The following is a 27575-nucleotide window of genomic DNA, read 5'->3' as shown; positions in this document are numbered from 1 at the left end:
TCGATATCAACAACAAGGTCCAACGCCCGAGGCATATCCTCTCTGAGAACAAAAGCATAAGAAGCCCCGAAGAGGCTCACTGTCCCTTCCCCCCTAAATACTGCTCATCCGCTCCAAGCGTACGTGCACCTCCAGAAGCATGCAACGCATGAGCTACCAACGTTTCCGCCAGTCTTTGCCACCACCAATTGTGCGGCCGCCGGGATAGCAGAAAGAGGAGGGGGGGGGGGGGGGGGGGCGCTGTCGAGGAGGCGAACGGCTGACGCACGCAGTCTGCCCAGCCAGCCGACGACCAGTAGGATGCACACACACCTGTCACTGTACGCCAAAGTTGGGACGGGATTACCCCTGGTGACATTGTTCTTAACTGCTCCTTCCTGTGTCTGCTCTCGTGCAAAGACTTCGAGTCTCGTTTGTGTGTACATGCATCGTAGAGGGCGTGTTGCTGTCCGTGATCGTGCCGAATGTTCGTTCTAAAGGTGATGGACTTCACGTGTATTGTGCGCGGTTGGAACGTGCTTTGGGGATAGATCTGTTCCAATACGAGAAGATTTTGGACGAAGTGTGAAGGTGGTTGTGGTTCGATGACTGACATCAGCGCTTATAGGATGACTCTGGCAGAACAGCATCGTGGTTTTGGGTGACAGCACGTGGTATATTGCCCGTATGTATATGCGTGATATACAATGGAAAGCTACTTGAGTACTTGAGAGGTTCGTCTATTTTGGAGAAAGATACTTACTTTCGGAACTGGAATGTGGTCACGATGTTCTATAAGCAGGAACTATATGACGTGAATGCTACGGAGGGAAGTCTTGCACTAAAGGACAGAGATACCACACCTTCTGGCATTCGCAGGAAACCACGAAGAATGAAAACCTCTGGATAAGCGAAGCAAAAAAAAAAAAAAAAAAAGAAAGAAAAGAAAGAAGCGGAGGCCTGATCAAGGTCCAGTGCCGCGCTTTTTATCCTAACCATGTGGTTCGCCGTGTCGTGCTACCCTTCGAACGGGATGCCGCCGAGCGTGGAGGTCCTACACGTATCACCGCGACTTCCAGTGCCTCCTTATTTTTGGGACAGACAATGCTGCTTCCCAGCGTGCGGATGCAGTGGACAGCACTACATACTGGGCACTCAACAAATTACTACGTATCGCGCAGAGAAGTACGTGTCGGTAGGAGGAACTTCACCCGCGAGACGTGTGCCGGCCTCTACATTGGAGCGCAGCAGCTCCACTGCACGGTGGAAGTTCTGGAAGAAGGTAATGAGGCACTTCACGAATCTAAAGTAAAAGCGTCGTCGGTTTTGGTAGCGAGTGCTAAATACTGCGGGCGGAGAAAGGGGCATATAGTGGTGCATGTTGTGGCGAGTGGTGTAACCTTGCCCACAGTTGTGAGGCCAACAGTGGTAGAGTGTTCACACCACCACACTCTAAGAAAAAAAGGAGTAAAACGGGGAGTAATTGCAGCTTCTACTCCCCTAGTCTGCAATTACTCCCCATTTTAGTCCCCTAACCCAGCATTTAGTCCCGACAATTACTCCCCAGGACTGCAAATTGTCACTAAACTTCACGAATGGTCTCCTGAATGCGACAGTCTACGTAAATATGTGCCCTTGGTCAATTTGAACGACATAAGGCTGAATAACTCAGACAACGTAGCAATTTTCCAGACACACAGAGTAAGAAACAGTTAGCGCATCTTTCTTCGCTAATTTTGGCGCAAGATTTTATAACACTCGATGTATCACTTTTAACGGTTTGCTTCAAAGTATTTTCATGCATGCGCACCAATTATGTACCTGAGACTCTTACAACAACAGCGCGTGAAATGCGGTCTTCACTCTGTGACATTCATTTACTCCCGTGCATTTACTCCCGAAAGGGACTATTTTTTGTGGCAATGCAATTACTCCCCAAAAGGAGTAAAAGTACTCCTTTTTTTCTTAGAGTGCACCACCACACCGAAAGCACTAAAAAACGAAAAGAAGCAATTGCATCTTTGATCCAAAGTTGCATCCAAACACGTTTCGATATGGTAGCTATAGTTTATTGGACCACGTTCCGACCCTGATCACCCGGCGCGTTCCGGGGCCTATACCTTACGTGTAAATCTACTCAAATTACCTATTACGTTCCTGTGCCATTGTAACATCTTCCCTTCTTTCTTCTTCTTCTTCTCTTAATCTCTATCCACAACTGCACACAACTACACGGCTGTCGACGTTGGCGGGCCCTATAGCTGTCTCTCTAAAGAGTACTATAGGATACTTTTGGCGCTGCAAATAGGAAGTACAAATAAATAGCGCGAGCAAATTTAGTTGCGGGCAGTTATACGCCTCAGATTGAAGATTGACACTTTCCCGAGTTCATTGAGCGATAAGTTGGAAAACCGCAAAGTCCTGCATAAGGTGAAGGACGCTGGAGATTCAGAAAGGGAATCTCATTTCCTCAAGCCTTCATCTTCACGCAGCTCGAACTCGCTCCCAGAAATAGATGTTTACAATTCGAGACCTTGCATTCGTGGAAGCGTAAACACTTGCTTCAGAAAGGAAGCCAAACAGCAACTTGTTTTCTTTGCACCCCCTGAATAGTCGTTGATAAGGAAGGGATCGAAAAGGGATCCCGCGTGTTCCTGTCAGCTGCGAACGGCGACCCCCGATAAAGAAAGCCGGCTAAAGGATGTCGGAGAAAACAATCTAAAGCGGCGCCTAATTAAGTCGGGCGGGGGATGTACTCTTTAGACGCGTCACCAGAATAGCTTCCATTGATCCCGCGATCCTCTTCCAATAAAGTCATAGGCGCCTAAGCCCTGGCCATCTGGGCGAGGCTCATCGCAATTTTGCAAGAGAACAACGAGATTGTGAACATGAGACAAGTGCTGCCAGTGTTAGAGGTAATTGACTTATAAGCGCGTGTACGTCGGTAGTTCTACATGTCCTGCGATCGAATTATCGCGTCTTCGTTTTGTGTTTCTGTCGAAGCAGAGGGAAAGTAGAATGTGGTATATTTAATCGCTTTACAGGCTACGTTTTTTTGTTCGTTTCCGTCAGGCTTACGAAGTATAAAAAGAATTTAAAAGCTGTTCTGGCTGGTGATTCATTTAAAACCGCCCGTGCTTGGACGGTCAAAGAAGATCCACACGAACGGATATAGCCTGCAGCAAGACTGCTATCAACATCATTTAACTGCCTCCCGCACGTCTCGTGTGCCTGTGCACGATCATTAGATTAGAGAGTTCAGTTGGGCGATAGCCGAACGATTGTCGTTCTTTAGTGTGCCAACAAATATTAGTGTAGTCTGTTTTGTGTATTCGTTCGTGTGCGTTTTATATGATCGTACACTGGGGGGGGGGGGGGATATGTGTATTGAAAAAAGAAAGGGAGGAAAGGCAGTGGTGGTGTTCAACGGTTTGAAATTATAAAGTATGTTTCACGCGTCTCGGGGAAACGGACTTCTGCTCCGGAATTTCTCAGTATGTCAAGTGTAATATGGGAAATCTCAGTTTCAATGTATGGCATAATCAATGTATGGCAAAGTTTGAGACATGAACTAAATACAGACAGCAACATGCATTAAACAACAAAATCTGAAATCTATTCCCTATTTACCCCTATCTTTCTTCCTTTTATTTTAAAGACTGCAAACTGTTGTATTAACGTTGCAGTGATGTCGACTACACTGATGTGTGCTTTGTGTTCATTGCTTTCACTCAATTGTTTCGGTTTTTTCCAATATGACCTATCTTCGTGCTACGTTTAAATCGCCCACGAGCTGCATACTCCTAAGTTATTAGTCGGACTTCAGCCTGACTAGTCTGACTGTCAGTTGCCACTTTTGTAATTGCGATGTCGCTAACCTTGCGACGACTTCCCCGCTTGTTTTTCCTATATGAGTTCCGGCTTTGCTGCCGTCCGAAGCGCGTAATTGCCTACGTGCTTTCCCGTTCATTGCTGGCGCGACGATAAGTTCTTGCGGATGCACCGGCTGTATTCCTGCGCCTGGCTGGCCGTAAGGGACGTGACACATGGATGTAGCCAAGCGTAGACGTGTAGGGACTGTCCGTCCCCGGTCAACAGCCTCGGGCTTTGCAGAGGCAGCAGCAAAGCCGGCTATGCTCTGTCAACCAGAAAATATACAGCCAGAAGTCGGTTGTGCTCGAAGACGAGTCTGCGGGGAATTGTGCGCGGGACGTGGACAGTGCGCTGAGCGTGAGAAACAGCCACAGATATTATGAGCCGGTTAAGACGTGGTCCGTTGATGTTCGGTGACGGGTGTGCAGGGTAATTAACTGTGGGAAGAAGTTGGAGGCTGTGTCTGCGACAACATAGGAACGCACGAGAGAAATCGGTGGATGTTTTGCACGCAGATTAAGCAATATGACGGGGACCTCCGCGGTTTTGCGTCATTATTTCAAACGATCCCGAAGGAATTGGACAGCAGGCAGTTCGAATTGTTCCTCACTCTACGCGGGATCGTTTGTTTTTGCAAGTTTGGAATGTTAATTGCGTTACGAATGCTATGTTGGATTATTGAAGCAAAAGCCTCTATGTCCGGTGCTGCAAATATTTCGAACTATGGTTTATATTTTGGTCTCTGGTCCCCAACAACACCGAATATCCTTATAGGATGTAAGAATAATGTCCTAACGGATTCGTACGTCCTATGGATATTCTGAGGATATCCATATCGGACGTACGAATTCCTTAGGACATTATTCGTACGTCCAGAGGATATTCGGTGTTGTTGGGGACGGGTACTTTAGAGTGTCAACAATGCGATATCGCATAGTTACAAAATAAAGAGGTTAGAGATTACATGGTTACAAAATAAAGAGAAACAGGAATACGAAGATAAATTGATGATGACAATGAAACGCGAGAACAAGAAAAAAAAGAAAAAGAAAAGGAGATGCCGAGAATTTATCCGCTGAGTATGCAAGTCAATTGAAGTTAGCGAATAGTGTGCACTCCTGTAACGCCGAACGAGAAACTGATGTTCTGAGGCTGGAACAACACAGAAGGGACAGATACAAACAAAGCCTCAAATTGCCTAAGAAATCAACGATGAAAGATGAAAGTCACTGAAAAGGTTAGCCAGCTGTAGGGATCGAACCCACATCTTCTGGATTTCCGGTCCACGGCTCTACTAATTGAGCTAAGCTAACACGCCTCTCCAGCGACTTTCGGGGTGCGTCATCTGAAGGGACGACAAACCAGCCACTCACTCTCACTCACCCTCCTTTCACTCTTACATTTTTTGCTCACTCATACACACATTCATACGACGGAAATCGACGCAAGCGGCACCTGTTGAACGAGAAACTGATGTTCTGAGGCTGGAACAACACAGAAGGGACAGATACAAACAAAGCCTCAAATTGCCTAAGAAATCAACGATGAAAGATGAAAGATGAAAGAAAGATGGTAGAGCCCTGGACCGGAAATCCAGAAGATGCGGGTTCGATCCCTACAGCTGACTAACCTTTTCAGTGTCTTTCATCTTTCATCCTGTAACGCCCTTCAGCGAATGGCAGGTGGAGGAAACCTAACACGTCCCCCATTTCTGTCTACAAAAGGCGTCCATCCTACACTGCGTTGATGTCAACCTTCGCTGTTAAGGTGAAGATTGTCCATGACTGCAACACATTATCCCTGTGTGCAGCTTCACGGAAAACGCAAGATGGTCCTAAGGGAATATAACCTATACACCGGGCATTTCGATGGCATAGAGTGTCCCTCTGAGCCGTTTACGCTGTCTCAGAGTCGCATTACCTGAAGCGAATCATTACCGGGCCCCTTTTTATATGTACAGCCGTCATATAGGACGATCGTAGCATAAAGTACCGCCAGGAGTGAACGTTTGCGAGTCACGTGAATTCGTGAGAACGCAAGCACGGGTTTGCTAAGTGTTTTCTCACTGAAATATTATGTTTTCTTTTCTTCTTGTTTTAAGAGTCAGTGCGAGTTTACAACAACCACGGGTCTCAGGAAAGAAAGTTCTTGAGAGATAGAAAGACATCGAGTATATACCGAGATGGGTAGTGTCGAAAATAAATCCGGGTCAGTGAAACAGAATGTTCGGCACTTGTCCATTTCGATTTTTAAAATGTATTCGGTTCGCCATATACGAAGCAAATGTAATATACGCTGATCTTTCCTTTTGATTTTTGCATGGCTGTAGTTAACTGCGAGTCTATTTGGTTCTCTCATGGCGTTCGTCGTCTTTTCTATGATATATATATATATATATATATATATATATATATATATATAACAAAAAAATTAGCGCGCTCGATTTGTAATATGCAAATAGAATAATACGATATTCGTTAAGTCCGATAATATAAACGATCGACTAACTCCTCCATGAATATGTGCCACAACTCTCCACCATATGTCACGCTGCTTGATGAGCTCTTACCTCCATAATAAATAAGAAGCACACTTCAAGTACTTAACTTCGCCGGATTTTTTTTTTCTTCCTCGATCACGTCACACCTCAGATAACAACACGAGTGACTTACGGCGTAAAGTGGCACAGAAATGTCGTGCATATCTCGCATTGTTTTAGAAGGCAGATGTTCCGTTGATTCCTCGCTAAAAGTTTATTTATTCTCTTGCCGACATATTTCACATGTTAACCTTGTAACAACAACAAAAGAGATAATAACGTTAGACAGCAAAAAAATAAAAAAATGCCGTAATTGACTTCTATGCGCAGTCCTAAATGCACGAGAGTGACTTACTATATATTCTATACACACACGCTTTTGGTCAATACAAGATATTAGAAAGGAGGGTAATACTGTTGCCCACCCAAAAATCGCTTGGCTGGTACTAACATAGGAGAAAATGCACTTCGTGCACGTGATTGCGAAGAACATTACGACGCGATTTGGAGTTATTGACTTCGTCACGTGCACAAGTGAGAAGTCCTCCAAGGATTGCAGGAGGTTTATGAGCATCCAGTTGATTGCGCATCAACCAAATTTTGCCTTGAGTTTGAGCGAAAACACAGGACGAGAAGAACACACACTCGGGCTTCGCGTGTGTCTGTCGTGTGTTCTCCTCGTCAAGGCAGTGTTAACATTAAGCCAACACCAGCTAGCTTGCCTACTCCTATTATGTTCATCAAATTTTCTTGCAAAAAAAGTCAACATAACGTGTAACATGTATAATAATCAGCGGTAGATTTGCATGTTAGGCGAGTCAGCCTGTTTGTGTGGCGACTTTTTTTCGGCCCTCACGTCTCATAACTAAAAGGAGAAGAAAAAGAAAACTCAGTCAGCACATGGCAAAATACTTCTCCTACACGCACAGTTCGTGTGTACAGTAAAAAACGACGACGACGATTTTCGCGCTTCATGCCTCTGTCGGAGTGCACTGGTCATGTTTATGATGTCTGAAGAGGTAAGCCACTATACGAGCAAACCTTTACGCATGTATACTGCGTCATATTTTGTTGTATCTGTAATTTTCCTTCGCTTCATTTGTGGAGCTGTTTTTCGCCGTCCGCCATTATAACCGCCACAAACGCTAAAAATACGGGACAACGCTGGCCGCCGTGAAAATCATGGTACGACGGTACGTTGGTTTTGAAAGATATTTGAATGAAACGTGCACAAGAAATCCAAAACCACTGTTAAGTTTCCGTAAAATAAGCCGCGCGTTGACACTGAACCTGTCAACATAAGCATCAGTTGCCATTAACCGCCAGTTAGTATGCATTGCTCGTAACGTTTTTACTGTAATAGATTTCGTCTCGTTCCATAAGTAACACGCCCCCCCCCCCCCCCTGCTCTACTTTTGCGTGTGCCAAGCTGCGGCCACAAATAAGTACATTGTCTAAGTGAAACAGCATTTCCCGTACTGTTACTTGGAGTACGCTGGAAGTGGAACATTCAGGCGTGACTTTTTTATAAAGCAGCGGAAGCCCAATGTATCCACCTTTTATCGCTGCGTCGAGAACGGGCTGCGCTATATGTGGTGTTGACCTTCGTAGAAATGCGCTGGCGATCTACAATAAAAGTACAAAGGGAGGCCATGAGTTTTTCCTGCCATTATCTGCATCAACGGTGAAGCAAAAGAAAAGCCTGTATTAAGGGTGTAGCAATGGTTACAGTGATTCTCCCGACCAAATGGCGGATCGTAGAAGCCCGACGAGTACGGAATCAATTTCCGCACTTCTCGGACGTCGTCCCAAAGTAGGTTTCTCCCTGTTCTTTCACCACTCGGGTGGTATTGTTTGGAACCGTTCGAAGCCGAGCTGTGAATGATGCAGTTTGCTCTCACTGTCCCACTGTTTGCTTTGTGAAGGTGTTGCTTACCCTATCTGCCAGCTGCTTTTTTGTCTGAGCTCATCTTTAAAAACGAATTAGTAGGTATACTGCTCGCATGTTACAGTGTTTATTGCGCCGCGTTACACTTTGATGCTTGTAAGATTTCACTGTGGGGGACCAGGTAAATCTCAAGGTTAGGGGTCGATAAAATGCCTGCGATTTCAGCTGTATATACAACCTGCTCAAGCAACCAGCTCAAGCACAACATGTTGAGGAAAACATCGCGAAGAAAACAATACGCTATATGCAAATAGGTCAACTGTCTGCGCAGCTCCCCAGTTCCCTCTCTCCCCTACTACCCGTGAAGCGACCTCATTGGTCTCAGTCCCAAATAAGGGGAGACCATTGGAAGGTTTGAGGCGCACCTGGTTTCTTCTGTACTCCGATGCCGGTCTACGAATACCCCCTTATTGCTGCCTTATGATTGGACAGATACTTAGTCACGTGGTTTCTCCAAACTTTACCCTCTCCCCTGTGAGATTGTCGCAACGTACAGACAAACGAGCAGACCCTTTTGCCCGTTAGGTGGTCACGACACCCTTCTACGTGAAATATGTCTTCACTAGTAGATTTCATGATTTGTAGCGCTAAATTAAGCTATATTTTGATTTTGAGCTTAGTTTCATTTTTTAATATGATTTTTTAAAATATATTTTGGGCTCAAGAAGCTTTTCTATAGCCCTCTGAAGGTGACAAAAAAAAGGAAACGTTTCCTGCTTTATTCACTTTTATTGTTGACCCACCAAATTAAGACATCTCGAACGAGAATTTTAATCAAGTTAAGCACTAGAAAAGTAAATCCACACACACACACACACACCAACAATATCCACATCCAACGTCCATTTCGTCTACGTTGAGCCATCTATACCTTGTACGAACACGATTTCTTGTTCGGCTGTGGTAAGACTCCCTAATATTTCGGACTCAAGGCGAGGTGCAAGGTTTAACATTGCGATAAAGCATAGGCTGAAAGCATAGGTTGCATATAACGCATAGGTTGAAAGTCCAGTGAACCGGTGAGGAAATGTTATGGCATTGTCTTCAGGGCGAGAGCCCCGACATTTCGAACAGAGACTGTTCTTCTGCTTCTTCTGTTCGAAATATCGACGGCTCTCGTCTTGAGGCTTCCCCCCCCCCTTTTTTTTTTTAATTCCGTGTTAGCGCCACGAAGCAACTGTGGCCATGAGCGGAGTACACACGTCGACAGATGGGGAGAGGACAGCGGGAAGGAGTGGGGGACAGTGGGGTTAGTAAGCGTCCTGGGCCGACTTCAGGGGGAACTGTGCACACATTCGTCCGGAAAGTTCTTCGGAAAACCCAGGGAAAACCTCAGACAGCACAGCCGGTGACAGGATTCGAACCCGTGTCACCTCCCAGTCTCGGCCTGGAAATCGATCACCCTAACCACTATGCCACGGGATCTGTTTTTTTCGGGCTTACTTGTGCAGATCGGGAACCATTCGAATATAGTATTCATCTTCAGATACACATTCGACTCGATTCGGATATCGAATATCATATTGGATTCGGAATCCTTCTCGAACGCGCACCATGAATCCGAACATTCGCATCTTCCCTGCATATATGGTGCAGAATTACCACGACTGCCTCGTAGGCTACACAGGTGCTCGCGTGAAGGCTACTGCCAGACGCGGAGGCTCCGTAGACATCGTTAATCAGGCCAACCAACGCGAACACGAAATGAATCCCAGGCGCCGTAGAAGCTTTCTCTATACCACTCCATTCACAGCACTGAGCCAAGCTCGAGCGTTCATTAGCGTGCATTTACCTACGCGTCAGCAACAAACCGAGAGAGTGTCAAGGTACATTTGCACGGAAACCTATATGGGAAAGCGTTTCGTTACCGGTGCAATTAAGTCGAGATATTTTAATGGTCCTAGCTTTCATGCTTTCAATGGTACACAGCACGAGTACGCACACGCCTGTTGAGCGTATATAGTTGGAGAAACAAGGATGGGATGTCCTAACGATACATTCTGGATAGCGCCTTTTGACGACGCAGGTGCACTGTATTCGGTATGTTCCCATATATAGTCCACTTCCCATTCGCCCCTCATCGCTCTCACTAAACTCTCCGCTGACGGCAGTTCCTGCCGTTGCGGCTGGGTGCTTGCCTCGAATTACGGTGGAATGTCCTCGCAGTAATTGTGTTATCTCATCTTCCTTAATCGTGTGCTGTCTCTCCGGGCGTATCTCTGATCGTTGAGCCTCTACTGCAGCGCTTATGCAAAGTTCGTCCGGTGCCTCGTTAATTTGGCTAGTGCTAAATATGGCACAAAAATGGGAGGGGAGGGGGGGGATCGATAACGAGGATGTGCACTTCCGTTGGCCTCCTTTTAGGGCATGCGCACGAGTGGGTATATACCCCCAACTGTTCGAAAAGGATAACTCCGCCGGATGCAAAGCCCCCCCGCCGTTATTGGTGCAGAATAACGCCTCATAACTGGGCTGAAATGAAGCAAGAACGGGGGATATGCAGAAATCGAAACAGTCATTCTCGGGGCGTCGTCTGCGCTTATTGAGGCCACGCGGCGGGCAAGCAGACGTATATTGACAGGAATGGGCGAGGCCTTTAGGAAGTTCTGCGAATAAACTGTCACGTTTATTTGTCTTATCGGAAGAGGCGCGCACAAAGGAACAGTGATGCATTAGGTTCATAATAGAGAGTAGATTTCCTGCAGAGAGGCATTCAATAAAAAGAATGTAGTTCAGCGTTCGTTCATTGTTCAGCGATGTTTCCTCAAGAGATTCTTTGCAGTTCCTCGTCGTCTCGAATTATTTTTATTATTTAATAATGACATATCTTTATTTATCGCTTTAGTGAATGGGAGGTGAGGCGAAATAGTCCAGAGGACTTGACGGAGGCCGCACTCCCTACCGCAGCGAAAACGCATCAACTTGCAGATGAAGATTTACATAACACACTGTACCCGACATTCAACACAAAGGGATACAATATGTCAAAGCATACATAATCGAAAAACACTAACAAAGAAAAAAATGAGGGAGGAATAGATATTACTGAATTTTAACGAAGGGATTTAACAAAACAGATTCAGATTTGTTAAGACATAGTGTAAATATTTTTATATCTTTTATGCTGTTAAGCAATTCAAATAAATTGTATTGTAATGCCTGCAGGCCTTAAGAAGATTATGGGGGTCTGTACACCAAGGGGTTGTGGTAGTTTCACGCACGATCACTTTGTTTTATGTCTGCCATGTTCAGAAAGTCTATTATAGAAGTATATTATTTTTGATCGCCGGTCTGTATGTTAAGATCTAGCCCGTAACTGTATAGACTGTGGATTTTAGGTATTTCATGCTTTAAAAAAAATTGAAGCAGAGAAGCGGAGAAAAGTCAACAAAAATTTATAATTATTCCTATTACTTGCACAATATGCGGGCTCTACCACAGAACAGAGTAAGCCCTCAAGAAAAGTGGCAGTTAACTATTGAACCTCGTAACTGACCGACAGCTGGATTCAGTACGTACTTGTTGTGTAAAAAGAAAAATAACTGAAGGAAAACAAGGGGGGAAAGGATGTCATGCCGCCATTCCCACACCATGGAAGCGTGGTGCGCATGCGCCGCGGGGCACAAGTGATGCATAGTTTTTGCAGGGTTGAGGGACCGTTTTAGTAAGACGAGAACGATACGTTAAACAAAGCTGATAAATCAACAGCGACTAGTACATCGGAACGGCACGATGAAGGAAGTTATCAGATAAAAGCTTTGTGATGTCACCCGCTTCAAAGAAACAGTGCGATTGGCTTATCATGTTTGCGGAACCGTTATCGTGAATACCTTCCGATCTACTAAAGCTCGCTGATATCCCACCCGTTTTTCCCCGTAAATGAATTGAATTTGAATTTTATTTCTTTTATTTATTTATTTATTGCGGAAAAGAGAGCAGAAAGCCACTCAGGCTTGACGAGGCTCCTCTCCCCGCTTACAGTATGGCTACAGAAACACTTTACACCATACTGTACGAGAAAAATACAGTATTATGTAAGGAAATATTACCTCACGAGCAATTAACAATTTTTATACAAAAACGCAATGCACTCTAAGCAAAAAGGGAGTACTTTTACTCCTTTTGGGGACTAAATGCATTGCCACAAAAAATAGTCCCTTTCGGGAGTAAATGCACGGGCGTAAATGAATCTCACAGGGTGGAGACTGCATTTCACGCGCTATTGTAAGAGTCCCAGGTACATAATTGGTTAGCATGCATGAAAATACTTCGAAGCAAACCATCAACCGTGATATATCGAGTGATATAAAATCTTGCGCCATACTAGGGCACAATTTGCGAAGAAAGATGCGCTAACTGTTTCTGACTCTGTGTAGCTGGAAAATGGCTACATTGTCTGAGTTATACAGCCTTATGTCGTTCAAATTGACCAAGGGCACATATTTACCTAGCCTGTTGCATTCAGGAGACCATTCGCAAAGTTTAGTGACAATTTGCAGTCCTGGGGAGTAAATGTCGGGACTAAATGTCCGGGTTAGGGGACTAAAATGGGGAGTAATTGCAGACTAGGGGAGTAGACGCTGCAATTACTCCCCATTTTACTCCTTTTTTCCTTAGAGTGTGTGACGACATGCAGTTGCCAAAGCTACTTCCCTATGCAGCCCATGTGACACATGATGCGTGCACAAATGGCATCGTCTTTCGAGTCAAATCACATTATATGTACCCCCTACGTATACCACTATTTACAGCCACGCCGTATCCTGACAAATATCGCTGTGTCAACACAGCTCAACCGATTTCTGAGCTCCCGTGCTTCCGCTGCCTTTCGTGTCTATAATCGTATCACCCTCGACGCACTCGCCGGTGATAGTTTGAGGGTTAGTTCGCTGTCTACTCCTTCCGGCACGACGCGATTAATGTTTTGGGACTCCCGGTTAAAAGCCTCGGAAATGTTTCGTAAAATTCGAAGGAATTCTAACGCCCACGTATGTTAAAAGGACGAATGTATAGGTTCGTTTAAAGCGAACGGAGTCCTGCAGTATGGAACAGACCTCTGCCCCAGAAACGTCATCATGACGTTGGTAGACAGACTGAAATCGAAACAAATCGGAAGTGGAGAGCTGGGTTCCACGAATGGGCACTTGTTCGCTGCCTCCTATTGAAAGAAAAGTAGGACCGATGGTGCGTGGCATGTACCGGCATTAGTGGCATGTACCGGCATGTAGTGGCATTACCACTGTAATCCCCTCAAGAGCTTTCGGGCACAACCTTGTTCGCCTGTAGCTTCGAGCGTAGTTCACCTCTACCTAATTGGTGGTGCTGTAGAACGCTATGACGTCACTTGTTTATAACCAAGGGGATGTCTATTGGTGGCCCAGTCGAACACTATGACGTCGTTTGTTTACAAACAGGGAGAGGTCTATTGCTGGATCACTTTTTGCTGTGTCCGGGTGGCATGGATGTCATTTGCGTGCCATTTCCGTCAGCGTCAGCTTCCGTCAGCGGTGATTCGGAATGGCATCTAGGAACCGTCTGAGTTGATAGTGCGTTATCGCGACTACGTAAGAACATGGATTCCTCTCTCTGAAAGCGTCGGATCGCTACATGAACAGACGAATCTGTTGACGGGAAGAAAGAAACGGAAGTTCCTCAGTAGCTTTCTTTTTGTCTTATTGTGCAAAAAAAAAAAAAAAAAAAAAGGAGTCCCTTCCAATCCAAATCTCTGGATCCCGATAGGAGGGGTACTTTCTTCAGAGAGTGAGACTTTTTCCGTGCCAAGTTTGTTCCTTGTTCTTTAACGAAGGCTTGTCTCTTGGTAGTGAGGACCGTTTTAATATACTCTGATGTTCCAGTTTCGGGTGCCCCTCCTCCTGCTCCTCCTGGAATCCTTCTCTCTCTCTTTTTTTTTCTTTCTGCATTTCGTGGGAAAACATATTGGTCTTTCTTTATCGCTCTCTCTCTCTGGACTTTTGATCTCAATCTGCACGTACAGCTTCGGAACGTTGAAAGGTTTTGTAATGTACGAACAACAACAACAACAACAACTTTATTTTTGACCTTTTGACCTTGGACAGACTTTCTATGAGGAAAGTAAGTGGCCGGCGTATTTCACAGAGTTAGAACAAACCTCCCGAACGGTACGCTTACGCATGTGCTAGGAGAAGTCACGTGACCTACGTCACCACTGCGTAAGGCAATTTCGATAACAACTGCATAATTGTCGCTTAACGACCAAGTGCATAATGAAGAACCACAGTGCACTCTAGATGGGGAAGCTGTTTCTAAAAAAATAAAACAAGGCCTAAGACGCGTGGTAGGCCCTCTGCCTCCCCGTCTTTTCCGCTGCTTTACGTCGACCTGTCCACGTAGCTGTCCCCCGCTCGTGGCCACGGTTGCATCGCGGTGTCAAAACAAATATAAAAGAGGTGCCCTACAGGCCACACGACGGCTCATATTGCGCAAAGGGTATATGTACTCGCTTTCTGAGACACTCGAAAGAGCTGTAATTGGAACCCGCACTCATTCTTAATTAGCTCTAGATTAATTACCTTTCGCCCCTTAATTACTTACTGCCTTCCTTGGATGATTCAGAGCTTGACATTGTTGCTGCAGGTACTCGAGCAGACGTGGTCAGAGGATATACTTCTTTTTTTACTTCTTTAGCGCTCCCCCCCCCCCCCTTGTCTAGATCGCAGAAGATATAAATCAATGTCAATGTAGTGCAATAAATAAGTATACTCGTACACAATGCTCGTTTTCCCTTTCATTTAATACGTTCGGCATCCTTGACAAGAGCTCCTCTGGTAACATAAAGAAAAGAAAAGTAAAAAAAAAACAATTCCTGTTTCGCTGTATCGAGTCCACGACAGAGGCCCACCCACTCTGTCAATACGAGACATCCGTGAGTAAAGGAAATCTTGCGGTGCTTTCTTGTGATTTTTTTTTTTGCGTGGCGTCCCAAGTACGATGTACTTTGAGCTCATTTAATGATGGGAGCGTCCGCAATTTTTGTTTCTTCTACTTACTTTCTTTTTTCCTCTCTCGAAACACGTCATTTTCTTCTACGTCATCTAACATAAACCAAGGGAAAGTGCTTGTGGCGCCGCTTCTTGTTTTTCCTCACTTTATAGCGTGATGCACGCGCACCGGTAAATCCGTCGATGCTTTCGCAACGTGTGAACTCACAAGTTTTCTTTATGGTTTCAGAGTCCTGGCAACGGCACGAACCCGGCCACAGATGTGGGTAGCCGTCTGGGATGTGCTCTGGCATCCCAGCTGCAGCTCGCGGGGCGGCCAGGTATCTCTAGCCTACGAGTACCTCGATCCAGTAATGGGCACGGAGGCTTGTGGGACAAGTCCACGTCCCTGCCAAGCATCGCTTTCCAACGGCTGTCAGTGGTGCCATCGAAGCACCCACCAGTGCGGCAGTACCCGGCTACTCCAAGCATCATGCCTTCGACCACCAGCATCTCGCCCTGCACCTTCGGGGCTTCATTGCCGACACTGAACAGCAGGTACACCGCAGCTGAAGTTCCAAACATCGCTCGTGACTATAGGGACACAATGTGGCAAACCACAGGATGATGACATCTGAATGTTCGTGAAGGAGGTTTCAGAATCAACTTTGCCACACAACTATAGTGCCGTCTAAGATTGAAGCAAAAGCTTCAGCTCTCATTGAGCTACTGATGCTTAGAGGACAGAGACTTTTAATCGGCCGTAGAAGTAGAATGGCAAGAAGCCCAGTAGGAGAGCTGTCTCTGTTCGAAATATTGGCGTCTCTCGATCAGGGTTGCCAGATTTAGCTACGTTCTGGCTGTTGTGAAGTCAAAATTTGGGAAATCGCGGCTTGGGTACATTCTTGTTACTTTGCGGATAATTCTTGGAGCTGCACCTGAGACTTCTGTGTACCTACATCGGAAGGGTTTTCACCGCGGCGCGGCGCTCCATCAAATGCCGCAGTACAGTGTCGTTCACTTCTCTCTCTCTTCCTTGATGGTCGGCCTAGTCTCACTCGGTGTAATATTGTCCAAATTGACTGCTGCTTGTGTCCTGAGGTTTCAGCTCTCGTTAAGGAACCATGGGGTGGGTAAAACTGATGCACCGACATAGCGCTGTGGTAAAGGAAAGCGTGACGTGATGACGCGGATTATCGAAGCTGAAGAGTTGTTTGCCAATAGGTCGGTTGCGTTCGGTCTCTAGCCATGTTTCGCGTGCAAGCTAAAGCATATCGACATACACACGACCCTGGTCGAGTCATTCTTTTCGCAAATGCTTCTGCCTGACGAACTCGACACGAAGATTTTGCTACTAATTTTTAAATGCGTATCGCATATGCTGTAGCTCGAGTGACAGTTCCGCATTCGTGGTGCAATTACCTTAGAAGAGTTCAGCTCATTCTGTATGATATGATGCCTGCACACCAGTGGCTACGGATTTGGCTACACACAAATGGAATTGGCTACTTTTAGCTACTTTCTCAGGGCGCTCTGACGACTTTTTAGGATCTTGTCCTGGCAACCCAGAAGACAGAACGATATATCTGATAAAGATGGCCGCCCATTGAAGCATGTTATGCGGTGGAGTTCTGTTTTTGAAGTGCAGGATAAAGATACCACAAATGCTCAGTAGCACTTGCCGACTGACATTGTGTAGGTCTCACGCCTTTTTTTTTTTTTTTTTCAATACACAGTCTAGCAAATGATGCTTACGAAGCTTTCAAACTTGGAGAAGACCGTTACACCAGCAACTTATGTCGCGTACGGTACTTGAACGGAGCATACACATTGTCTTTCGCAGTGGCAACTTGACGTACAACAACTCGAACAACAGCAGCTCCTCAGATGTTTCAAAAGCGGCTCTAGACAACGACAGCCGAAAACCGTCATCGTCGTCGGGTTCTACGGCAACATCGTCGGCGACCTCTTCGGCTGACTCAGCTAAAACGTGTACACGGTTGGACCCGTACGGGAGACTTTTGCCGTTGTCTCCAACAGGTAAAACACGTTCTGCCTCTATCTGCGGTAGACGAGATGTAGGGTCATCCCAACTCCCGTGTTTGTGAAATGTTTGAAATGCAGCTCACTTATCCTCACTCGTGCTAAGCTCATTCGCCACATTGAGCACGAGAGATAATGAATGAGCATGCTCCGAGTGAGTTCTTGCTAGGTATTCCTTGCTGCAATCTACTGGGAAGCGTATATTCTGCCGCGAGTTTTGTATTCCATCCCATATGCGCCAATGTTGCTTTCTGAGATTTTCTTTGCGGCGTTTACAGTGAGAGAGCGTTGCGTTGGCACGAAGTACAAGGAGAGACGTATTTCTGGGGTGCGTCTCCTGCGTACACCGTGCCAGTGCAGTGAAAGCACGCTTTACAGGACGTGCCACGGACGGACGGACGGACACACGCTTTGTCTGACATGGTCCTTATTTGTAGAATACATTCCGCATCAAGAACGCTCATCGTAACATATTCGTGCGAAAACAACGAGGAACCGGGAAAACAACGAAGAACGAGTAAATGCGAGCGAGCTAGACCTTCCCTTCGACCTTTTCTTCGCACTCTGGAACCATTCTTTCCACTTGCTACAAAACTCAGTAGCATACACAACGAAGGGCTTATGATAACTAAGAGCCACGCTTGACATTCAAGGCAACGCATCCCACGCAGAAAAGAGCGTGGTATACCGAACAAAATGCATTCTTGCGCCTTCTTACGGCTGTGTCGCTACGGCAACCCGCGTTGAAACGACATTGACATTCACCGTCGTCGAAAGCGAACACATTGCCATCGCCGCGGTAATCCGATTTTGCATAGCGTTTATGTACAGCCTTCGAGGGAAAATGTGTGCCTCCAACAAAGCACCGACATTGAGTGGGACGTCGCGCGCATTTCTAACGTTTTACTCGCTTTGCAACATGCTTTCTCCTTCCATCGAAATGTTTGAGGACGCTTTTGGGGATAAATAAGACGGTACTAGAAAGGTAACTGCCTTTATTACCGAACAGGAGGCTGTAAGGCCGAGTACGACACAGCTGCCGGTGCTTGCGCAGCGCACGTGCGGTAACTGGTGGTGCTGAGACGTTAACCACACACTGGGTGAAACAAACCCAAATCTATTTCGAAGGTTATATGTATCACTTTCTCCGTCGACGAACGGTAATGGGACGGAGATAAGATATTTTATTACTGCGCATATTCTTGTCGCCCAAACCGATTGTCTCGCGTTCGGCGATCGGGGCGGTGGGCGCGTATCGAGCGGTACGTGATCAATGTCTGGCTAAGAGAAACTACCTCGTCCCAGACGCTTTACACGGCGTTCGATTTATCAAACTTGCGTTTACGGAGTTTCACAAATGGGGGTTCTACGAAGTTTCTCGGGGAAGCGGGACACAGCGGACTATGAATGCAAGTATTCGCAAAGAAAGAAGGTCTTTCAAAATTCTTTAATTGGGGTTCATGATACTCGATGTATTCGAAGACAATAAACGAGGAAAGAGGAGAAAACGGAAGGGAAAACCTTTAGAGCAGAGGGGACTGTATTGTATCATAATATATCGCACTGTTCTTTCTTTCTTTCTTTCTTTTTTATTATTATTTGTTGTATACTCGAAGTTATGCAGGTGCACCATTTTCTAAGCTGAGTTAACAGATCGACAGACTTCGATATTACTGCACGCACGGCCATTTTTATTCCAAATATTCCAAACCGGCGTGTAGGAAGTTGCGCAGGTCAAGTTCAAACTTGTAATGTGCGAAGTGAAAAAAAAAAGAGAAGAAATTGGCGGAAAAAGCAGTGACCTTCAAATGAAGGTAAAAATCATCGTTTTCTTTTTTAGCGAACTGCATGGTATAGTGAGAATCGTTATGGTGTTGGAGTGAGAGGCGAACGTTGTCCCGCCAAGGTAGTTTTCTTTTTCTTCTTTTTTTTACCATAGCAGAGAACGTGACCTGATTCGATGCGACATTTCGTTGCTTACCTGCCAAGCTAAGTGCCAGGAAGAGTGACCAAGAGTTATTACACGTTAGCGTCGTTTATAGTGTCACCATTTTTTAAAAATAACCTTAATTGTCTGAACTTCAGCTTCAGTAGCGGCGTCACCAAATGTTGCCCCACGGCACTGAGTTGCCGTATGCAAAAAAAAAAAAAAAAAAAAGAAGAAGAAGAGAGCTTTTCCGCTCTCATAGCCGCTGCGCATGGTTTTGTGTTTTACAGGTGCTCGTACACTGCCAAAAAAGTACACCTTTCGTTTTTCTTTTTTTTTGTTACTTGGGACGATGTGGTGATGGAACAAAAATGAATGAATTCTTCGTAGTGACGTACACAAAAGTTCGCCTTTCCTTCTGGGCCATGCAACCGTCTGCCAGCTAAAGCGACGTCAGAATCTGCAACCGATTACAGAGTTCTTAAGGATTTCAAGCCCTTGAAATTGCGTCACCTCTTGCAGATGTGCTAAAGTTCTACGGTTCACGGTTGAACGCCTACGAGCGGGCAGAGGCACTGCAGTACAAGGAGGTTTGGTACTTGGGCCTGGAAGCCAGCAAGATTGATGGCGAAGAAGGGGCCAATCAGAACGGAGGCTACGACGACGAAAATGGGTCCTACATTAAGGTTTGTCTCTTAGCAAAAAAGGTTACGTTAATTTCTGTTTCGTTGTGCCGCTCGACTATCCGTTATACCCCTGTCACACGGGCATTTTGATCCTTCTCGAATCCGATCTGCATCGAACTTCCGGAGCACGCTCGAGTTTTGACGCTGCTACACGGCCACTTTCAATGCGCACTGAATCGTTGACGGTGTCGAGAATATAGGCAAATGAATAAACGGAACTCATTAGCGTTTCCTATATAACAGCGATATTAGTGGTAATTTATCGTATACCGATGTAAGCATCATTTGTAGCTTCGCGCGCATGTCCGTCTTAAGTTATGACAGTTCACCGGGGTCGGGGATGCAAATGGCGGCCGTCGAGCCGTCTTGAAATTCTCAATCCTGTTATGGGAACTGTCTTGAGTCAAGCAGGATCAAAGTTCGATCCTGCTTGGAAGCGGCCGTGTAGCACCATCCGATCTGCATTGGGTTCAAGCAGGTTCGGTCGAGCAGGATCGAAAATGCCCGTGTGACAGGGGTATTAAAGATCCAGAATGCGTGTGAAATAATGTGCGATTTTTTTTTATGTCACACATCCAGGTGTTGCACGACCACATTGCCTATCGTTATGAAATACTCGAAGTAATCGGAAAAGGTTCGTTTGGACAAGTTATTCGAGCGATAGATCACAAGACAAATCAACAGGTTGCCCTCAAGATTATCCGAAACAAGAAAAGGTAATAGTTTTTTTCTTCTTTTTTTTTTTGAGGGGGGGGGGGAGGAAGTTATGCCGCTGTATGTATTTCTTTATTGATCATCGTAACAAAATGGAAGCTACACCTGATTGCCGTGGCGAATAGTAATGACACGTATATCGTTCCCAGGTTTCATCAGCAGGCTCTGATTGAAGTGAAGATTTTGGACCACTTGACGAAAAGGGACAAGGACCAATACCACAACGCTATTCATATGCTCGATTACTTTTACTTTAGGAATCACCTTTGCATTACGTTTGAGCTTATGGGGTGAGTTGAACGATCTACTGCCTTCTCAGCCAAATTTCCAATCTTCGAGATGCGTGTAATTCGCGCACCTCATATGGATCTTTTTTTTCTTTCAGCATGAACTTATATGAGCTTATAAAGAAGAACAATTATCAAGGATTCAGCCTTAACTTAATACGGAGGTTCACATACTCTTTGGTGCAGTGTCTAAGGCTACTCTACAAAGAGAGGATAATACACTGCGATCTGAAACCGGTACGAAGTAATCCTCCTTTTGATGAAAGATGAAAGTCACTGAAAAGGTTAGCCAGCTGTCGGACTCGAACCCACATCTTCTGTGACTTTCATCAGTGACTTTCATCTTTCATCGTTAATTTCTTAGGCAACTTGAGGCCTTGTATGTGATTGTCCCTACTATGTTGTTCCAGCCTCAGAACATCAGTTCTCTCACCTCCTTTTGAGTTTGTTCTGCAATACTGCACCGCAGACGCGCATTACATTTCACCGCTGTAGGAAGGAGTAACGATTTTTACGTTAACAATTTCATTGCGTTTATTTCAGGAAAATATTCTATTGAAGCAGCGAGGAAGCAGCTCCATCAAGGTGATCGATTTCGGCAGTTCCTGCTTCATACATCAGAGGGTGTACACGTATATCCAGTCGAGATTCTACCGTTCACCGGAGGTAATTATTCGAAGGCTGTGTTAAAGCAGCACTGATGTGACCCCCCCCCTTTTTTTTTTCTCGCTGCGTCGTGATCTGCTACTAATGAAATGAGCTCGTGAGAAAAAACTACGAGTGCAGGTTACAGAGCGCGCACGAGGCCTCTGTTCCGCGCACCTTTAAATAATCCTCCATTCGTGAGAAGAGCCTATCGGGGAACGAGGGAACGTCGTGACGTACCGTGGTCCTTGAGCACGTGACTTGTGACGTGTAGCGGCAGGTACAAGCGGCGCGTGAGCTGAGAAGACAGATACAAAGAAAAAAAGGCAGGGGGACTTCCCTACGTCACGCGAGGATCGTGACGACCGTCCTCGGCTGCTCTCCCCGACTATTTTTATAAATTTGATTTCGCAGTTATAATATACCGCAGAGCGAAAATTATTTTGCATGGTGGCTCCTGAGGAGCAGCCTTGACGAATGAGACAGGGTTTCGTGACGTGTTAACTGTCCATTGCTCCTTTAAAGGAGCATGGAAGGCACGGCGAGCAAGAGTGCGCGCAGCGGCGGCGATCTCTCCCGGTTTCTTCTGACGTGTTGTGACGTCAGATGATACGAGCACTTTTATTGGCTGTTGAGAATCGTTTGCTACAACGAGGGAGCAAGGCGACAGGTCGAGTGCAAGGCGACAACAAGGGACGCGCGACGCCAAATACGACCTCAAAAAGAAAAAGAAGGCGCGTTGTGTGCCTCCCTATTGGGTAGATTACATGACGTCATAGACAGCCAGTGGCGGGGAAACAGCCTTTCTGACCCGCGAGATTGAAAGCTCTGGAGTGGAGTGGAGCTGCTCTGGATTGAAAGCCACAGGAATGCGCGCTCCACTCATAATTTGTCTGTGAATATATGTACCAGAGCCCGTATTTTACCCTACCCTTAGTAGGTTTAATCTCTACATTAATCTGGGACTGCTTTTGGTGGGCTATCATACTTAAGCCGTTGGGACCTGGAACCTTAGGTCCGTCGTGGACTAAAACCGTTAGGTCCGTCGTGGCCTAAAACCCTCAGGTCTGAAGTCACGTCTGCGCTGACACGATTCCTTCGGGAATCTAAACTCCTGGGCATTCTCTGATGCGCAACGATTAGTGAAGGAGCTGTTACTTCTGTATTTTTTGATAATTTTCTGTACCCCAGCTGTTTTCTTCTGTTTGCTTGAAAGCATTAGGGAATAGCAAGCCCACACCGCGGCTAACCTTTCCCTTTCCTTCTTACTTTGCATTAAACATATTCCCCCCCCCCCCCCGTATTTTATGCTCCTCCTGACATATTTTGTCGAGCGTTTCCATGCCCATACAAAAGCTGCAAAAGAACGGACTAGATAACGGTTGAATGTTGCGCAAAGTACAAGCTGACGCTGACCAGGCTCGCTGCTGATGGTGCTTGTCTGACACGCAGGTGATTCTGGGCCTGCCGTATGGCACGGCGATTGACGTGTGGAGCCTGGGATGCATACTGGCAGAATTGTATACAGGATTCCCCTTGTTTCCTGGAGAGAACGAAGCGGACCAACTAGCTTGCATCATGGAGGTGCTGGGGCCGCCACCGACTGCTGTACTGGAACATGCCTCGCGGCGACGGCTATTTTTCGGTAAGTTTGGACGCTAGTACGTCAAAAACGACCGCGACATTGGTGATCAGAAGTCAAGGAAGTTTAGGATTTGGACGTTTGCCGGCGTCCTCAGGTCAGCTTGATTGATTCCCTTTGTGTGAACCTTTTGCCTCAATGCCTCCCCAAGCAGCACAACGTACTGAAACTCGAGTGCAATAGGGGTGGACGGTATGTGTCTTATCAATGTTCTTTGGTCTCATGAATCTGTTCAAGGCCTTCCACCTACCCGTCCATCCCTATTGCACTCGACTTTCATTACATTGTGCTGCTTGGGTCGTAGCTCTCTGTTAATTTCTTCTACAATATCACGAGTGCCACCGGCATGAACACTTGGAAAAGGAAGAAAGATAACGTGTCTAGAAAGGACCGGAATCGGGCTTGCTGAGCTCAAGGTCGCGGGTTCGATCCCGGCCGAGGGCGGTAGCAATGTGGGGGAGGGCAAACATTGCTTTCAGCACCGTGTGTCGGAGATTTCCGGCGCACGCCAAAAGAACCCCACGTGGTCCAAATTATCCGCAGTCCTATACCCTGCGGCATGTGCAACATGTCGCAACATTGCGCAGACCAACCTTACGTGGAACATCATGGTACCATCATGGTATACCATTGACGCATGACCCGCGTGATTGTCGTACGATCCTATACAATTTGTAGACGTCTTTAGTCTGTCATTTACACTAAACGTCAACAACGAACGGCACCTTTGCGCCATCACGCACTCTATCACCATCATCATCAGTCACCAAGCACTGACAAGTAACGACTTCCGGAATAAGCTGCTCTCGGATCAGTTAGATTCCGGTGACCTCGTGCAGGGAGATGGATGAATCATGCAAGCTAAATGGGAGGAACCAATGGCGTGGGAAGTGCTATATGACATCACTGAGTGACGTTATGGTGCAGAGGGAAACAAAGACAGGGTTTTCGAAAGTTATTCCGTAGTTGACTGTTATAGAACTCGAGGGCTTCGGGAATGGATTATCCTTCCTTACCGTTGCGCTTTTTGTTCTTTAGATTCCAAAAATAATCCCAGGACCATCACAAACAGCAAAGGAAAGAAACGGAAGCCAAACTCCAAGACCCTGGCAGCTGCTCTGAGTTGTAACGACGAGGATTTCGTAGACTTTCTCTCGCGTTGCTTAGAGTGAGTAAGGGTCCCACATTCGCAGAAAATAAAAAAGGGCATGCAATACAAAAAAAAAAAAAAAAAAGAACGAGGAAGGCACTCTGCCCGTTTCTGATAATACGGTTCGGTGTCATGCAGAGAGTTGAGTAAAGACACAGCTTTACGTGACAGGCACGTGATGCCCATTCAAGCGTATTTTGAAACAGGTGGAACCCAGAAACTCGTATCACTCCTGATGATGCTCTGCGGCACGCGTGGCTGTCCGGACCTAAGACATACAAGAGGGACTGCAAAAGCGTCCAGGCCATCACGGTCAAGGAGCTGGAAGCTGGTTCGTGTCCCTCATGAGCCCACAAGTGCTCTTGAAACCGTGCAGCTGTATAAAACCGTTACGTACTGTCTTACAGGCAGCCTCCCTAACTCAGCATCATGCAAAGCGTACAAGTGCACGAAGCCATCGGATCACAAATCCAAGGAACGAAAATCAACGTCTTCGAGTTGCGAGACAAGCACTTCGTCGGAAGACTCACGTAAGCTATACTGATGAGAATTGAATGCGCCTATTGGGGACACATCTTGTCGAGTGCTCCTTTGGTGCGTGCTGTTCATCTGTGTATTGTACAAGAGGTCCAGAGATATCCTCGCAGCTCTTTCCATGTCCCCTGGATGTCTTTGGCACAACCCACGAGGATCAGAGCATAGGTCAACACCTTTCTAGAAATTATTTCAACATCGTGGTGGGCCTCACTCACAGCCCATCGCATCACATCACTTCACATCAACATCAACATCATATCCCGTCAGAATCGTAATCCGTCGTTCGACGTCAACATTACAACACTTCATCTTCAAAGCCTATTATTGGAAATTTGGAATTTCAACTTCAAAGTCCATCATTCAACTTCAATATCCAAACCCACCATGCGACTTCAACTTCCACCTCACATCACATCACATCATAGGTCGTTATTCAACATCACGTCACATCATAGGCTGTTATTCAACATCACATCATAGGCAGTTATTCAACATCACATCACATCATAGGCCGTTATTCAACATCACGTCACGTCACATCGTAGGCCGTTATTCAACATCATCACATCATAGGCCGTTATTCAACATCACGTCACATCATAGGCTGTTATTCAACATCACACCACGTCACCTCATAGGCCGTTATTCAACATCACGTCACTCTCCATGATGTGTTGGTGAATGATGTCCGTAATGCCCACCATGAGTGAATTTCCCACCACGGGCAGTGGTTCGCCCGAAGGTTGGTCTCTGGACACCTTGTGTTGCTAACTGAAATGAAATTGTTCGCACCCAACGCCATACTGAGAGGCGTATATCACGTGACTCACTGCACATAAGGGGTACCTCCGGACCGAAATTTGCAGACATGGGATTAATATCCATGCAGGAACACACTCCGTCGGCTCCCAAAAGTTGCGCTCTCGACGCGGTAGCTTTCGAGAGAGGCACTGTGCCGTCACTTGAGCCTCTCCGAGATACTCACTCATGGGCACCGTACACGTGAGTGGTCCCGTACTTTCGAGAACTAGTACACAGGGCGAGCTGTATATAAGCACCGCCAGTGTTACGGAGTCATGAGGTACAAAAGAGGCACGAGAACGGCATTGCTTTGATACCGGTTCAAGGCTCCTGCCAATTTTACTGGATAAAAGTTTCTTAGTCACGCACTCCCTTCTGCTTTCGAAATTCATGCGTTTTTATGTTGAATTGAATTGAATTGAATTGAATTTTATTTCACACATGTTCGTCATCGCGATCTCATTCAGGCACACCTCTTTAGCTGTATGTCACTTCTAGCCTGCCATAAGATGCCATGACCCGTTTTAATAGGTGATCACAGTTGTCTCGAGAATTAATGGCCCGAAATATTAAATTATATTTTATTATTTTAATACGTAGCTATACACCATCCCTTGAATTCGGCCACACTCTTAAAAATGAACTTCACCGCATAGCACGCTCCTACCCAACCATCATCTCGAATGATATCGTTATCTGCCCTGATTTGTTGAAAACGAGAGGCGTACGCCTTTTTTGTGACACTTATGCTGTTCATAATTGTCACAGAAAAGGCGTACGCCTCCCGTTTTCAACAAATCAGGGCAGATAACGATATCAATCGAGATGATGGTTGGCTAGGAGCGTGCTATGCGGTGAAATTCATTTTTAAGAGTGCAGTTGCGCACGTCTAATGCAAAGTAAAAAAGAATAAGGCACGTTTTTATGAAACTGTACATCAGCGCTCTAACGATGCTTTACTGACGGGCATTCATCTTTCGATTCTTGCAGAATGAGAAACGTAAGAACTGCTGCAGTGCTGCAGAGAAGCTAGCGTATTGCGTTCTGTGCGTTTTTCAGTAGCGTAGTAGAAACCCTGCTACGATTTGGAATGCTCGAGTGGGATTGAGTGGAACCTCGGCGATAAGACTATGTTCAGACATATAGCTTTAACGAGAAAAATTGGAAGCGCTCCATGACGACCATAGGAAGATGCCGAATCGAAGAACATGAACGTGATATCGGCCACTTCAAACGAATAATGCGATCGACTGGTAATCGTTTCGGGACGGTTATCATGAACGGCTTACGATCTTCTAAAACTTCCTACACCATAAACCGCGAGAAACTCGATAGTGGTGGGAACTGGTCGCGGGGCGAAAGGCAGCCAAAGCCTGGTGCAGAGAGATTGCTGCTTCGGTCCAATTGTCGTTGACGGGGGTACGTTGACACACAGTCACGAAACAAGTTATAGCAAAATATGATAAATAATTTACTATTCGGCCATATTTTAACGAGAAAGTTCGCTCAACAGCGTAATTGAAATAAATATGTCTCGCAAGAACGTAGACTCCATTCAGCTCTCCTGCGTGCCCCTTTGTTCGAACTCGACGTATTTCCAGAATTGCACGTATTTTTACACGATAGAATTATACGTGTTTTTAGAATTATACGAGAACCGACAGAGTACCTGTTGAGGGGAGCAAGCAGGAAAATGTCCTCATCGGCACGCGTGACGTTTCCGTGACGTTCCACCATACGGTCACGTGTGCACACCGAAGGCGATCATCCACACAGTTCGGATGCGGTGAAAAGGACCCCCCCCCCCTCCGTGTCGTCACAAAGACGTCACGCTGACGTCGCGTA

The 27575-nt window shown here is 46.0% G+C and overlaps 1 protein-coding gene across 5 annotated transcripts in view; it reads left to right on the top strand.

Annotated features, from left to right (window-relative positions):
* The window catches only part of LOC135393829 (dual specificity tyrosine-phosphorylation-regulated kinase 4-like), a 117683-nt gene that overhangs the window by 83844 nt on the left and 6264 nt on the right, over positions 1 to 27575 (top strand). For 3 of the 5 annotated variants that reach the window (XM_064624125.1, XM_064624122.1, XM_064624123.1), the window contains exons 2-12: positions 15549 to 15856; positions 17142 to 17338; positions 19791 to 19954; positions 20534 to 20670; positions 20818 to 20958; positions 21054 to 21192; positions 21499 to 21621; positions 23053 to 23245; positions 24281 to 24410; positions 24599 to 24723; positions 24800 to 24922. In XM_064624125.1, coding sequence (XP_064480195.1) covers positions 15792 to 15856; positions 17142 to 17338; positions 19791 to 19954; positions 20534 to 20670; positions 20818 to 20958; positions 21054 to 21192; positions 21499 to 21621; positions 23053 to 23245; positions 24281 to 24410; positions 24599 to 24723; positions 24800 to 24922 — 1537 coding nt within the window. In that variant the 5' untranslated portion in view covers positions 15549 to 15791. Of the gene's footprint in view, positions 1 to 943; positions 1262 to 7311; positions 7411 to 15548; positions 15857 to 17141; positions 17339 to 19790; positions 19955 to 20533; positions 20671 to 20817; positions 20959 to 21053; positions 21193 to 21498; positions 21622 to 23052; positions 23246 to 24280; positions 24411 to 24598; positions 24724 to 24799; positions 24923 to 27575 lie in introns of those variants that run through there. The other 2 variants (XM_064624121.1, XM_064624124.1) reach the window with 2 other exon arrangements.

This window comes from Ornithodoros turicata, chromosome 5, assembly GCF_037126465.1.
Source record: "Ornithodoros turicata isolate Travis chromosome 5, ASM3712646v1, whole genome shotgun sequence".
NCBI lineage: Eukaryota > Metazoa > Arthropoda > Arachnida > Ixodida > Argasidae > Ornithodoros > Ornithodoros turicata.
This window is presented reverse-complemented; position numbering and strand designations above follow the sequence as displayed.